Below are 15,704 nucleotides of genomic sequence, written 5' to 3' on the forward strand. Positions count from 1 at the left end.
GATGAAGAGGAAGAAAGAGAGCTCAAGAAACTTACATCAACACAAATGAAATGTAGATGTAGCAGAAGGAGATGAACTCAGAGCGCAAACGCGAATCGAAAGCAAAGACGAGAAAGAAAGTATGAAATTGTGTGTGGCGCGCTTCAAAATTTAGGGTAATAAAGGATTTACGAATGCAACTAAAGATAAAACCGCATTCGTAAATGAAAACGTTTTGATTTACAAGTGCGGCTATACCAATAGCCGCATTCATAAATCAAGCGTTTTTATTTACAAGTGTAGTTATACAAATAACCGCATTCATAAATCAAAATAATTTCAAAAATACCACTGCGTTTTTTACGAAAGCGGATAGCACAAAAGCCGCACTAAATAAAGTGTACTTTTTCTTTTTTTTTTTCACTAGTGATTATTTTCCTTTTCACTCAAAAGGTTTGTGTTAAATTACCATTTTACCTTTTCTCTAGACAATTAGAATTTTCTTCTCTATCTTTTTACCACGATTTGCTTTTACAATTATAACATCAATTATTGTACTATTTATTCATCTTCTCTTTAAACTTTACAATATTCTCATAGTCTCATATATATGTGATTGTTGGGTCCATTATCAAGATCTCATAAACTCTTACCCCATGTCATTATTAAGAGTTAGAAATATAGTTGGGAGTTCACCTACTATGTTACCCAATAAATTAGTCTCTTTTAATAAAGGCTTAAAAATCCCCGGAGAAACGACCTCCTTTATGTATTTAAAATATCTAATATTTGATCTATCATTTTCCAACTCCATTAAAAGTAATATGAATGTTTACTGATGGTGAAATCCACTGCAAACAATTTTCTTTTCAAAAATCCTAATCATTATTTGACAACTATAATCTTCATAAAAAAAATCCATATTTAACCATTTTGAAATAATTAATCCAAAATAGTTGTTTTGGCTTTTTTATTTAAGTCACATAAGCATAACCTACTCCAGAATACACAGTTTGATATTTGAGGTATTTTTTAAAATAAATAAAAATGATTATATAGTGGTAGATAGGATTCGGATGATTTTATCTCAAACAAATCTTATCGAACAGGATTAATTAGAAAAACTAAAATATAAACCAAAAAAAAATATTTAACTATAAATAGAATGGATAAAACCAAGATACATCAAAACATACAGAGTTCTCTAGTTAGACGGATACTCGTCGCTTTTCCTGTATGAAATTATATGCACTAAATGACTTTTCAATCAGTAAAGTAAAATGAGTTTGCGAAATACTTATTTTGAACATATACATGTATATTACGGATCATTTTATCTGAAATCCTAAGCCACGACGAAATAATGTTTCTAGACTGAAGATCCGAATGCAACAATTTCAAAGAAATAAGAAAGCAAATTAGCTCGAATCCAACAAACTAAATAATTTGACTTTCTTCAAAAAAGGCCTTTTTTTTAATTTATACATAAGATATTTTCTCACTTTACGCATCACTTTTTGAGCTAGGAATAATGAAAGATATTCCCTCGTATACAATCCCACCAGGTGCCTTGACAATGGATCTTCCCCAACCAAAGTCAGCATCGTGGATTGCAAGCCTTACCTCAGCTAGTGATGCCAAGGTTTGGACACCTAAGAGTATGTGATCCACGAACAAGCGCTTTTAACAACTAAGACTTGAGTGCTGTAAATCTTTGTCTCACAGCACAAGCTATCTTCCACTCATTGATACTGACCAAACCTTCAATAATCTTCTGTCTGACCCTTATATATGGTATAAAACCTCTTTCTGCCATCCCTGTTGCAACCTTTGCAGCCAAAACATACTCACATTTCTCCAAGCACCCTTCAATCACTAACTCGTAACTCTCAAATCCAACAGAGTTACCCTCTTTCTCCAGGAATTCAATCATCTCAACAGCATTCCATATCTCCCTGTTTGCCCGTAATGCTGCCAATAATTTCACCAGTGTTCCCTGCCCTGGGGTTAAACCATATTGCACCACCATTTGCTTCATCAAATCCTGTGCCTCTGCAGTCTTTCTCACTCTGCTCATTGCACCAATTACAGTGTCAAAATAAACTATTTGAATCTGGAATACATCCAGCCCCACCCATGCCCCTAAGAACTTTAACGGCCTCCATTAGTTGGTCAACAGAATAGAGACATGATAGTAGATAATTACAAGTCCTACAGTCAGGAGTATATCCAATTGTTTGCATCTGAAGTAAAATATCAGAAACAGATTGAGACAGGCATCGCCGCTCCAACCAAGTGGATGAGAGGAGATCACGAGTCTGAGGAACTGGAAGGCAACCAGATCGTAGAGTCCGTTGTAGAACGGCAAGTCACTAGTACAAAATATGAAAACAACGACCCTTTATTTAGTGCGGCTTTGCGCTTAAACGCATTTGTAAAAAATGCGGTGGCATTTTTGTAATTAAATTGATTTACAAATGCGGTCTTACCCTAGAACCGCATTTGTAAATCAATTTTACCCTAAAAATTGAAGCGTGCCACTAGTTTTCACTTTCACTTTCGTCTTCTCCGCTCTTCGTTTCAACGTTCTGTTTCAGCTCTCCCTTTGCATTGTAAGTTTCAGCTCTCTCCGCTTCAACGTTTGTTTTCGTTTTCGTTTTTGTCATTGTCATTATTCACTTCCTTGGCATTGTCATTTCGTTTCCTAACTCGTTTTTGTCATATAGGTGGTTACTGTTCTATTAGGTTCGCCAGTTTTTTCTGCTCCGCCACTGCCACTGTCATAGTCGAAAACTTCCGCCACCGCCTGCGCCTTCGTCTTCGTCTTCGTCCTCGTCTTCGTCTTGTGCCTCTGCCACTCCGATCACCATCAACCTAAAGGTTGGTGTTGTATTTAATTTATATTTAATATTTTGAATTTATATTTAATATTTTGAATTTATATTTAATATTTTGAATTGTTATTTTTCTGTATTATAATATATATTTAATTAATAACTAATACAACTTGGAATTTATAACTAATAACTAATAATTTATATATTTGTGTGTATTTTGAATTTTTGTATTATATAATTTCTATTTTCTTAAATTTATATTATATATTTAGTTAGTTGTTAATTACATTTTAATAAAAGTTTTATGTTATGTTAGTTATTGTTACTTTTAGAATAGAAATATCGTGTTTGGATTGAGTCCGGGGGTGTTCGACCCTCGGCAAATGTGTGAGATTGAATAGAATACTAATTATTAGAAAATCCTAACTATATTCCAGAATATATAATGGATCGAAGTTGGATTAATGTTGTTCGTATAAGTGATGAGTACGAAAGGGGAGTAGAGGAATTTATACAATTTGCGCAGCGTAACGCGATTATTAGTGGTCATGATGGAGCAAAGATCAGGTGTCTGTGCGTTAACTGTTTGAATGGAAGGATACTGGATGTGAATATCATGAGGGAACACCTGTTGTGTGATGGGTTTCTTCGATCTTATACAACTTGGACATGGCATGGTGAATTATTAAATTTACCACGTGTTTCCGTAACTGAGGAATATGTGGGTTCTACCATGGATGAAGCAGTACACGATGATGGAGATGATGATCGATTGGAGGACATGATTCGTGATGTGGGAGCTGAGTGTTTTGCAAAAGCGCATGGATATGAAAGTATGTCAAAAGATGCAGAAACTCCTTTGTATCCTGGATCAACTAACTTCACACGGTAGTCGGCGGTGTTAAGATTGATGAATTTGAAGGCAATAAACGGATGGACTGATAAAAGCTTCACGGAATTGCTCCAACTGTTGAAGGATATGCTTCCAGAGGGAAATAGTCTACCTAATCGTAATTACGAGGCCAAAAAGATTCTTTGTCCAATGGGTATGGAGTACAAAAAGATAGATGCATGTCCTAATGATTGTATATTATACCGGAAAGATTTTGAATTGTTGAAAAGTTGTCCGAGGTGTGGGTTATCACGTTATAAGTTGAAACAAAAAGATGATGATTCTATTGATGACATGGAAAAGCATGGACCCCCAATGAAGGTTATGTGGTATCTTCCCATCATTCCAAGGATGAGCGTTTGTTTGCAAACCCAGACGATGCTAAGAATCTTAGATGGCATGCAGATGAGAGGAAATGCGATGGCATGTACCGACATCCAGCTGATTCTATTCAATGGAAGAAATTTGATGATGACTTTCCAGAATTTGGTAAAGAATCAAGAATTTGGAAGAAATATCCGACTTGGTTTAGCTACAGACGGAATGAATCCGTTTGGTAATATGAGTACAAATCACAGTTCATGGCCTGTATTACTAGTTATTTACAACTTACCTCCTGGATTGTGCATGAAGCGAAAATACATGATGTTGTCTATGATGATATCCGGTCCGAAACAACCAGGGAATGATATTGATGTTTATCTAAGTCCCCTAATTGAAGATTTGAAGTTAATGTGGGACCAGGGTGTCGAAGTATTTGACGGATTTGCTAATGAAACTTTCAAGCTTCATGCCATGTTATTTTGCACCATCAATGACTTTCCGGCATATGGTAACTTATCAGGTTATAGTGTTAAGGGTCACAAAGCGTGTCCAATATGCGAAGAAGACACTGCTTCTCAACAATTGAAACATGGAAGGAAAACAGTATATCTTCGGCATCGGAGGTTTCTTAGAAGTCATCATCCTTACCGGAGGTTGAAAAAAGCCTTTAATGGACACCAAGAGGGTAGTGGTCCACCAACTCCATTAACCGGTGTTGAGGTTTACCAAAAGGTAAATAACATAGACCACACCTTCGGTAAGTCCAAAAAAAAGTCATCTGTGACAAATATTTGGAAGAAGAAATCAATCTTCTTTGATCTTCCGTACTGGTCGAGGTTAGAAGTCAGACATTGTATAGATGTAATGCATGTTGAGAAGAATGTGTGTGATAGCTTAATTGGTACACTTCTTAACATTAACGGGAAGACGAAGGATGGTCTAAATGCTCGTTTAGATTTGATTGAGATGAACATACGCGGCGAGTTGGCACCCATAGAAATGGGTAAGCGTACATATTTCCCCCCAGCCTGTTACACAATGTCAAAAGATGAAAAAATTAGTTTTTGTCAATGTCTAAAGGGTGTGAAAGTGCCACAAGGACATTCATCAAATGTGAAGAGCCTAGTGTCAATGCAAGATTTGAAGTTAATTGGGTTGAAGTCTCATGATTGTCACATCTTGATGCAACAGTTGTTGCCGGTAGCTATCCGTGGGATCTTACCAAAAAATGTTAGACACACCATAACCCGTTTGTGCTCATTCTTCTCTTCCATCTGTTGTAAAGTCATTGATCCCTCAAAACTAGATGAACTTCAAAATGAAATTGTTGTTATCTTGTGTGAATTGGAAATGTTTTTTCCTCCGTCTTTTTTTGACATCATGGTTCATCTAGTGGTGCATCTGGTAAGAGAGGTTAGATTGTGTGGACCAGTGTACTTAAGATGGATGTATCCTGTTGAGCGGTATATGAAAATTTTGAAAGGTTATGTGAAAAATCATTATCGTCCAGAGGCTTCAATGATTGAAAGGTACATAGCTAAAGAAAGTATTGAATTTTGTTCAGAGTACATGACAAAAGCAAATCCAATAGGTGTTCCAGCTAATTCATGGCACCACAGGCGTTCTACAACTAAATGTTTACGTGGTGTGAATATTGTAAGCAAATCTCGATCAGAAGTCTTGCAAGCACATTTGTACATATTAAATAACACAGATGAAGTTGTACCTTACATAGAAGCTCATAAAGCCATTGTGAAGGCAAATAACCCAAGACAAGCAGAGAAATGGGTCTTGATGGAACATAATAGAACTTTCATGCCTTGGTTTAAAGATGAGGTGTTCAAGGATTCAACGGCATTAGAGACCTTGACTTGGTTGGCTGCTGGATTGAAGTTTGATGTCATCTCATGTACAGCGTACGAAGTGAATAATTGTATATTTTACACGAAGTCCATGGATGAAAAGAGTACAGTTCAAAATTCTGGTGTTACTCTTGAAGCCGAGTCAATGCAGTTTTCGACTTCGAAAGATACAAATCCAGTACTTGGATCAATGGCATACTATGGGTTTATAGAAGAGATATGGGAGATTGACTACACTAAGTTTTCTGTTCCAGTTTTCAAGTGTAAATGGGTTGACAATAAAAGTGGGGTTAAAATTAATGAATCAGGATTCACACTAGTGGACTTTCGAAAGATAGGGTATCGAGATGAGCCATTTATAATGGTTCAACAAGCATCTCAGGTTTTCTATGTGAAAGATCCTACGTCAGAACATTGGTATGTCGTTTTACACGGGAAAAAACAAGGGGAAGCCATAGATGATATTGAATATGGCGAAACTCGTTCAATCACACCAATGATAACTAATAAAGATGACGATGTACTTGATGATGTATATGCAACCCGTAAAGACCACAGTGAAGGAATTTACATATAAACATTTAACCCACATGCAACATGTAAATAAACATTTAGAATTTTTTGTATTATTTTTATATGATTTTAATTCGATTCACATTAACTAATGTTTGTTACCTAATTTTTTTAACAGAGACATGGATGACGACCAGACTCCAGGTAGACCTCGATCTGGACGAGGCAGTAGAGGACCTACTAGATTGAAGCGTCTTGCATTGAGACGTGCTGCTGGTGAGAAGACACATGTTGGCATTGACGTCAACACTGGAGTGGCTTTTGGTCCTAAGGCAGATGAATTTATGAGCTATCTTGGAGTTGTTTCTCGTGAGAGGCTCTCCATTTTGATTAATTCATGGGATGAGGTTTCAGAGGTTGATCGGAACATGCTATGGGAGGATGTTCTGGTAAGCTTTACATTATTATTGTTATCATATAATGCTTTTTAAAATTGATTAATTAATTTTAATTTGATGATGTTATTTTCCAGGAAAACTTTGACATTCCTGATGTGGAACCGCTTCGATCAAAGATATTATCCAATATCGCACTTAAATTTCGTACCTTTAAGTCAAGACTGACTTCGAGATACATTTTTTGCGACCTTAAAGACGAAAATCCATGTTTAAAGTACCAACATATTGATGAAGAGACATGGCGTCTTTTTAGAGAAAGCCGTGAAAATGAGGCTTGGATGGTAAGTGAAGTAACTTTTTTGTTTATATAACATTAATAAGTTTATCTTATTTACTTCAGTTTGTTTATTTCAATTATGACAGGATCGTCGGAAGAAAGCTCAAGAGATAGCTTTGAAGAATCTTACCCCGCACGTTATGTCTCGTTCGGGGTATAGAAAACTTGAGCAAACACTGATGGTGGAAAAGGAGAAATCTCAACAGGGGACGTTGTCTGAGAATGTGGAAACAGGGGTCACTTCTCCTCCATCACCACCTTTTCGCCATGTAAAATGGAAGAGGGCCCGAATTAAGAAGTCGGGTGCACCAAGTTCTGAGCAATCCGGGGTTATAATCGAAAAAATTGTAAGTTATTTTTGTTATTTTCAATTTTTTTAAAGCATTAATTATATTAATGATTGAAAATATGATTTTTGTGTACTCTTGCAGGATTCCTTGGAATCCGACGGTAAATTTGTTGCTGAAGGTCGTCACGATATCCTGGTTGAAGCAATTGGACGACCTGAACACTCTGGTCGTGTTCGTGCCGCTGGACAAGGGGTCGGAATTAAACTTTATTTTGGAGTTTCAGAACGACAGCCATCCTCCTCCTCCAAGAAGGAAACTCAAATGAAGAGTAAGTTACGTGAAGAAATAATGGAGGAGATGAGAAAGGAGACTGATTTGATGTGGCTGGAGATGAAAAAGGAGAATGATCGAATGCGACAAGAGTTTCTATCGCAACAAGTTTGTGCTGAGCCGATTGAACCCCTTGTTAGTCCCACTCCCAAGAGCACAAAGGGGAGTTGTGCGGCTCCTCCAACATCAGGGGATGATATCAATGGGCAGACAGAGGATTGTGAGCTACTGGTAGTGGGCGGCAAACTTCCTCGGGTGGTGGCACTTGGAAAAGTCTATACAAACGCCACCACCTTACATAACGTTCCTCTCTCCCCTGATGTGGCGAAGGTAACAGTTGAAAAAGTATGATTTCCTGATGCTCGTGTTCCACTACCTTCAGATGAGGTAACCACTGTGACCGATGCATTTCAGACATTCGTTGCCTGGCCCAAAGAGCTCATTCGATCTATGCCCGAACCTCATGTAATAATTTCGTTTCATTATATTATTTTTTATTTATATTTATATATTACATATAATTTAATACAAATGTTGTTTATCTTGTAGAAACCTTTTCAGCCACCAAGTCCGGAAAAGAAGCGTGAGGTTCCAGTTGACGATCCTATAGCTTCCCTACGTGTCATTGCTAGTCAGATTGGCAATGATCCTTTTCCAGTTCCGTGGGATAATACATTTTTTCAAATCAACACTGAACTGCCACTGATGATTTACAACACAGATTTATCAGAATTTATATATGGGAAACAGGAGCTCAATATAAGTATAATTCAATTTTTTATGATGTAAGTATCTTTACCTATTATTCAATTTACTTTATTTTAAATTATTATTGATTATGCTTTAACTAAAAACTTGTAGGTTTTTGCATAGAGTCTGTATCACTGAGGGGAAGGAAAATATGTATGGATTCTTAGATCCTGCATATACTAATCCCGTTGGACCAAACTCAACTGAGACTCAAGCATACATCACTAACATCCTGGAAAAAGAGGGAAAACAAATTTATTTATGCCCTTATATTAATGAGTAAGTTTAATTATATGTCATCAATTATTATTATTTCATGTTTTAAATATTTACTAACTCTTTTCAATGATCATATAAGCATCATTGGCAGTTACTTGTCTTATCAATGGTTGATAAGACTGTTGTGTGGTTCTGTTCCCTACACAAGAAGATGCCCACAAAATTTAAGGATATCATTGATACGTAAGTATAGTATAAACTTAACTTTGTATGTTACTAATTAACCATCTACTAACGAGGTTTTTTGTATTAACCAGTTCATGGCGTGGATATAACATCCTAAAAGGTCGATCCAGTTCAAATAATTTGAACTACATAAGAGTAAAGGTTTGTAATTTTTTTCTTTCTCTATTATCATTGTTTATCAATATACTAACATATTACTTTTTATTGAATTATAGTGTAATAAACAACCAGGAAGCTATGAGTGTGGCTATTACATTATGCAATGGATGATTACCATTATAAGACTAGGTGTTAAAACTGGTTGGAAAGAGGTATATGTTAAATCATTTTTATAATTCTTGAACATATATATATCTAGAAACTAATTTATGTCAACTTTGCAATGCAGTTATTCACAGAAGAAACACCAATGAGTGAGGAAGGCATTTCATATGTTAGAGATTCTTGGTCCACATATTTCATTAATTTTTATAACTCTAGCATAGGTAAACAATAGTGGTTTTATTATATGTAATTTGATCACTTGTAAATGTACATTTTGATGATTTCAATTGATTACTACATTTCTATATTTGTCTGGCTGGGTTTGATCATTATGCAGGTTATTTAAATATATGGTTTCTGCACAAAACAGAGTGTATTTTAAAAAAAAAATCACTATTTACAAATGCGGTCATTTACCAAGACCGCATTTGTAAATAGTGATTTATGAATGCGGTTTTTACCAAGACCACATTCATAAATCCTAAACCCCAAACCCCCCTAATTCAGAATAATATACAAATGCGGTTACCTAAAATGACCGCATTTGTAAATGTGATTTATGAATGTGGTCATAGGACCGCATTTGTAAATTCCAGATTTACGAATGCGTGCTGATAGAATGCGGTTCTATGACCGCATTTGTAAATTGAAAATAGCCGCATTTGTTTTACATATCTGCACTAGTGAGTGCAAGGGGGAAAGGATGGGAGCTTTGAAGGGTGTAAGAAAGAAGATAGGAATAAGCTAGTTGGGGCTTGGAACGTGGTCTGATAGGTATAAAAGATTGTAAAATTTCATCAACAATATGCACTTGTAAGTTATGAGGAAATGAAGAAAAGAAAGAAAAAGGATTTGAATTTTGGCAGGACTCCAAGGAAATGAAAAGGTCAGGAATTTTAACATAGTTTTTCGCTTCTACTTCCTCTCTTACAGCCTGCTCAAGATTTTGCAATGAAGACACTGAACAAGCTGAAGGACATCGGCTTAGAAAAGGCCGGAAATGAAGAAGAAATATATTCTGCATTGTTGCTCCTATCACCATTCTGGATCAGCTAATATAGTATTGGAGCACCTTCTGACATGAGAGAAATGAAACCTGTGGAAATTTGCAGAAATCATACGTACAACATTAATAGGGTAAAAAGGTGTGAGAAAAAAAAAACAAATTAATAGATGTGGCTAAACATTCATAAAATAAAATATAAATTTCTTTTTATCTATGCTTTACAGAGAGGTGCCTTTACATGGGGGGCATGAAACAAGGTTTCAGTAGAAACTACCAACTGAACATTACCAGTGGTTAAAGAAAAATGTGAAATGATTAAATCACAAAAGTGTGACAAGTCAAGCAGCACGTCATGACCAAAAAGCCAACATATCTTCATATCAATGTATAGAATCCAAGTTGAAATTAACAGATATAAACATAGAATGCAATGATTAACAATAAAAATATAACTAGGTTCAAATATCATGATGCAAATAATGCAAAATATGAAAGAACAAACATAGCTCTCCTTAGAAAATGCACTTGAAATAAATGCCAAATGTAACTATATCAAACAACAATCAAGTATTTAAGGGTAGGATTGGGTTGGATCCCTGTGTGAATGGTAGTAGAAGCATGTATGAACTAGTCAAAGATGACATAATGGTGGTTACAAAAATAGGAAAAATGTCAGCACAGAATGCAAGTAAATGATATAAAAAAATAAACATTTTAGAGGAAAACAAAGTAAAATAGAATCCACAACATCTTCATGCCACCCAAAATTTCATAACCTCATAATGAATTTCAAACAGGGATTAACACAACCATAAGATTCATCACTTAGAATACCTTTTAATGAACTTCTAAGAGTTTGCATGATTTCATCACTTAGAATACCTTTTAATGAGCTTCTAAGAGTTTGATATCATGCTTCACTTCAATAGTTTTCTTGAATATAATGCACTCCTCAAGTACAATCAACAAATCTCAGTCTTGACCAACTGAACCATCCCACATTTGACCTCATCTTAACACTATGAAATGTTTTCAAGCATTTCAATGAGTTATTCTTCTCAAAGAAATCACGAATGAAACAACACCCACAAATGTCTTGTCTTATAGTTAAGCTTTTGAGAAGGAAAACGACATTTAGCGGTAGGAATTGTTCCTAAAATACCATATTATATATTGTGACATTTATATATATATATGATCCTGCCAGTTGACCTGAGTGCAAGAGTCTTGCCACGTCAAAGGTTTCTCCTTCTGGATCAGTTTCGCACCACGTTAGCCTTTGTCCTTCACGTCTCAATTCCTCGCAAGAACCTGAAGAAAACAAAATGGCGCCGCTGCGGCCGATCGCTCTCCGACGCTCAAGTCAGTGACGGAATCACCAAAAACTAAGAGAGAATATCTCAACTCAAGGAACCGTGCGCAGTGAATCTCAGTGTTCTAGAGAGTGTTCTGAAAGCGTACTGAAGCGTACCTCAAAAGTCTGTTAAGTGTTCCTTATATACCTGAGCGTTTCTCTCTCCTGACGGTTACACCTCTGGACACGTGGCTCACATCCAACTGTACACGTGTCGCCATCTGGAGCTTCCTTCACTTGAGCGTCACTTCTACTCTTCGAGCCATTCGACTAAGTTACCCATACAAGGAGTAACTTGGTGCACAACTTTCCTTGGAGCGCGACCCCTTAAGTGGCGAGTACGGGGTGTCACCATGCATACCTTCTCTGTGGTCTCGCCTGCCGCTATCACGATCTGCTTCACTTGCACACCATGCATGTTCTGAGAAACTGTTCCCTTGCCCCAACCTCTGGCTAGGGAATGATTATCTGATAACCTCATCTTCCATTGTTGCGTGACAAGCATATCACTCATTTCCCATACTTGTACCCCTTGGAAACCTTGAATAAGCTTTCCTGATCTTTCGGCGATGTGCCCCTTTAGGCGGTCTCTAACCACTTGATCGCCTAGAACCCACATACGGCGACTATGATGCAAGCCTGGCGACCGCCGGTTATACATACTAGAGATCGGAGAACGCCAAGCTAACAATTGGCGACTACACAAACTTCCCGATGTACTTCCCTTCTGTCAGCCAGGTGTCCCGTTCAACACGCCTATATTATCGCTTGCTGCCACGTCATCACTCCCGGTTACCTGATCGGTACACAAGCCCCCCAGTCTTAAGCTGAGACTTGACCAGCGAAAAGACTAAGAGGTCACATCGTCGTCGATCTACGTGGCGCTCGTACGGATTTTCCGTACGTTCGTACCCTTTGCCTCTCTGACGCTCCACCAACCCTCTTTTTAATCAAACGACACGTGGCTTCATCAACGGTCGTCTTTAATTGCCGTTTGCGCTTCCTACAACGTTCGAAACCCTTAAACCTTTCGCGTTATTTATTGTTTCATCATCTTCCTTAATTCTCAAGCATTCCAAACGTTTTCTCTGCGAACCACGAAGCTTCTCGTCTCTCTCAATCTTCAACTTTCTTCAGCGTTCATCCGATCATAAAAAGGTAACCCTTTTACTCCTCCTATGGATACTTGTTGCATTTTAATCGGTTTGCATCATCCATTATCTGTCTGAAGCATACGTTGTGGGTTGTTTTTCTTTTTCTCATAACTTAAGGTTTCGTCTTTGATAACATCTATCCCAGCGAACCCCTATTCGTTCGTTCTATCTCCTTCGTCCTCAATCGAGTCATTCGCTGTTATCCTCATTTCATCCCTTTTCTTTCCTTTGCAGTTCCTGCGATGGCTCACACAAAGCCTACCGCTAACCCTCCTTCTTCATCGCGAAACCCTCCACCCAAAACTCGTAGGGTTGTCCCTGGGGCAAATCCTCCACCAACACACAACCCATCACGAGCCTCTGGTGCTCCCTCCACACAGGCTGGGAGGCCTACCTCTTCTCATGCCAACCCTACCCAGGCAACTCCACCATTCGCCGGAGGAGCCCCCCTTCCTCCGCAAGACTACAAAGAGCTCTATCCCTGGGCCACCCCAATTCTGTTGAAAGACACCTCTTCAATAAATACTGCGTTGGGGGTGCTTCGACTGAAGAAAGGGGATCAACCCGACCTTTCGTTCCACAAAGAGCATGACAACAAAATGACCGTGCTGCCTTGCCCTCCTGAAGTACCAATCTGCGCGGACGATAAGGGGAACAACGGCGAGTTGTTCTGCTTCATCTACTCCATGTTGTTCAAGAAAGTGAAACTTAGGTTTCCTTTTACCCGTTTCGAGAGAGAGCTGCTAACCGAGCTCGAAATCGCCCCTGCCCAGCTTCTTCCCAACAGCTGGGCGTTCGTGAGGGCATTCCAGATTATCTGCGCGCACTTGGGGCTACCGGCTTCGGTGGATGTCTTCCTTTTTCTGTTCGAGGCTAAGAATCCCAGAGATCGCCCTTGGGTCAGCTTGAACGGGATTGCTGGGAGGCCAATCCTCTCAATCTTCCAGCAATCTTAAAAAGACTGGAAGGGGAAGTTCGTCAAGGTGTGCCAGAATGATGAAGAACCTTCACTGCTTGGCGACTTCCCTTTGTATTGGGTAAACAAGGGAAACAAGGACTCTAAGGACAGCTTCAGGAGGCCAAGAAGTCCTGACAACATGGGGGAGTTGGACAAGGACCTTTGTCTTTTCTGGAAGAGTGTGGCTGCTGCCAACACCACCCTCCCCACTTCTTCAATAATCTCCTTCGAGTTCATCGAGGGCCAACTTGAAGCTCACATAGGTTAGCCCCTACCTCAACACCAAGTCCCTCACTTCGTGTTAACACTAACTTGACATTTTTACCACTCTATTTTTGGCATTCCATTATTCTGTATTGGCCTTGATCATTCATCCATGTGTTACTTGTGTTATCTCTGTTTTGGTAACTCATCCATTCTTTACCTTGTGCAGATAAAATGTTGGAAAAAGGAAAACTGGCGGAGCTGAGGTCGATCGCCCGATCCCACAAGCTTGCGGCGGGCTCCCAAACTATGCCCAACTTGGTGGTGGAGATCGCCGCTGCCCAAGGCAAGACACCCCCCCGAGGTCCAACTTCTTCTGGGGCACTACCCGCCCCAGAAAAGAAAAAGCTAGCCTTGAGGAAACCCAAAAGGAAGACTCCTCAGGTGGTGCAAGAGGAAGATGATGATGATGAAGACACTGAGGACGGTCTCATCACCAAGAGGAAAAGGGTGGCCACCTCTACGCCACCTGCACTCCCAACACCAACACCGCCCTCACCTCCAGCTCTTCTAGAACCAGTTCAAGCAACTCCCCTGGCCGCCGCGCTCCTAGTGGTTGAAAACAGCGGCCCCAACTACACAGGGAACCCTCCAAGCGCCTCCACACCGTTTGCATCTGCTGGAGAGGGTCCTCCTTCAACCACATCCATCACTGGGGCAGCCTTAGGAGAAGATGAGGGCGCCCAGGCTTCGCTAATGCTGATAACAGAATCTCCGACCTCACCACCTCACCACCACGCCTAGAAGCCCCCCTTGCCCTACAAGCTCAAGAGGGTGGTGGTGAAAGTCAGCACCAAACCCCACCAGCGCCTCCAGCATCAGCCTCGAGCCTCCCAGCTTCCTTCGAAGAGACCTTGGGACCCTTCACAGCCCAACTGAAGACTATGGCGGAAGATCTTCCTTTGCTCGTATCAAGAGCTGTGAAGGGCTCACTCAAGAAGCTTCAAGAGGAAAACTCCAAGCTCAAGGAGTCAAACCTCATGATAAGGGCTGAGGCGGAGAAGCTCACTTGCAACCTGCTGATGACTGAGCTGGAACACTCAAGGCTGGAGGATGCATTGGACGCGGAGCTAAGAAGCACGCGCAAGGAAGCCTCCGATCTGCACCAGAAACTGCATCTCCAACTCCAAGAGAAAATTGACTTGGAGAGCAAGCTGGTCCCGTACAGATTCAAGGTGGCAGATTCGGAGGCTGCAAAAAAGGCGGAAGCGTCCAGGGTGGAGAACATTGAGAAGAGATTGGCAGATCGGGAGATTCTCCTCGGGAAGGTCGAGAAGGAAAGGGACAATGCTCTTGCTGAGCTCGCCGAAGCTCGCGAGGAGGCCAAAAAGATTGCTGCAGAGCTGGCCCATGCTCGGGACGAAGGCAAAAAAGCTGCTGAAGAACTCGCTCGAGCTTGTGAGGAAACGGAAGAGCTGAAGAACCAAACACACGAGCTCGAGCAGAGCGCTGCTCAAGTCCTCACCGCCGGGTTTGACGCCGCTCTGGAGCAAGTAGCATGCCAGTACCCGGAGCTCGACCTTTCCATGGTGTCGATCTGCAACGAGGTGGTGGATGGGAAGATTGTACCCTCTGAAGACTAGCCACCTTCCTCCATCACCCCTTCTCTGCAAAACCTTTTATCTGTAATAACACTGCTTATGTAATTGTTTATATATGCATACAAACTTGAATTGCCGCTTCTTATGCAACTTCCACTGCTGAAATGTTGTTTTCATATTTCGCCT

General features: G+C 39.7%; 1 protein-coding gene across 2 annotated transcripts; it reads left to right on the forward strand.

Moving 5' to 3' along the window:
• The first annotated feature begins 1,187 nt into the window (after window positions 1-1,187).
• On the forward strand, window positions 1,188-9,506 carry LOC137835421 (uncharacterized). Of its 2 annotated transcripts, none has more exons than XM_068643920.2 (12): window positions 1,188-2,591; window positions 2,706-2,859; window positions 6,586-6,856; window positions 6,940-7,146; window positions 7,229-7,489; window positions 7,574-8,227; window positions 8,312-8,547; window positions 8,624-8,791; window positions 8,871-8,974; window positions 9,049-9,118; window positions 9,193-9,288; window positions 9,366-9,506. In XM_068643920.2, exons 3-6 carry the CDS (start codon window positions 6,590-6,592, stop codon window positions 8,111-8,113), a joined length of 1,275 nt encoding a protein of 424 aa, XP_068500021.1. In that variant the 5' UTR covers window positions 1,188-2,591; window positions 2,706-2,859; window positions 6,586-6,589; the 3' UTR covers window positions 8,114-8,227; window positions 8,312-8,547; window positions 8,624-8,791; window positions 8,871-8,974; window positions 9,049-9,118; window positions 9,193-9,288; window positions 9,366-9,506. The 2 variants fall into 2 exon arrangements, with proteins under 2 accessions (XP_068500021.1, XP_068500022.1); XM_068643921.2 differs by having other exon boundaries at window positions 8,883-8,974.
• Window positions 9,507-15,704: the final 6,198 nt, after the last annotated feature.

Source organism: Phaseolus vulgaris, chromosome 5 (assembly GCF_051622355.1).
Source record: "Phaseolus vulgaris cultivar YP4 chromosome 5, ASM5162235v1, whole genome shotgun sequence".
Lineage (NCBI taxonomy): Eukaryota > Viridiplantae > Streptophyta > Magnoliopsida > Fabales > Fabaceae > Phaseolus > Phaseolus vulgaris.

Excerpts from the sequence above, each read along its gene's own strand:
- LOC137835421 (XM_068643920.2), top strand. The coding sequence starts at position 6,590 with ATGGATGACGACCAGACTCCAGGTAGACCTCGATCTGGACGAGGCAGT. Across the intron at positions 6,857-6,939 it reads TGCTATGGGAGGATGTTCTG|GAAAACTTTGACATTCCTGA; the intron begins GTAAGCTTTACA and ends GTTATTTTCCAG. Across the intron at positions 7,490-7,573 it reads GGGTTATAATCGAAAAAATT|GATTCCTTGGAATCCGACGG; the intron begins GTAAGTTATTTT and ends GTACTCTTGCAG.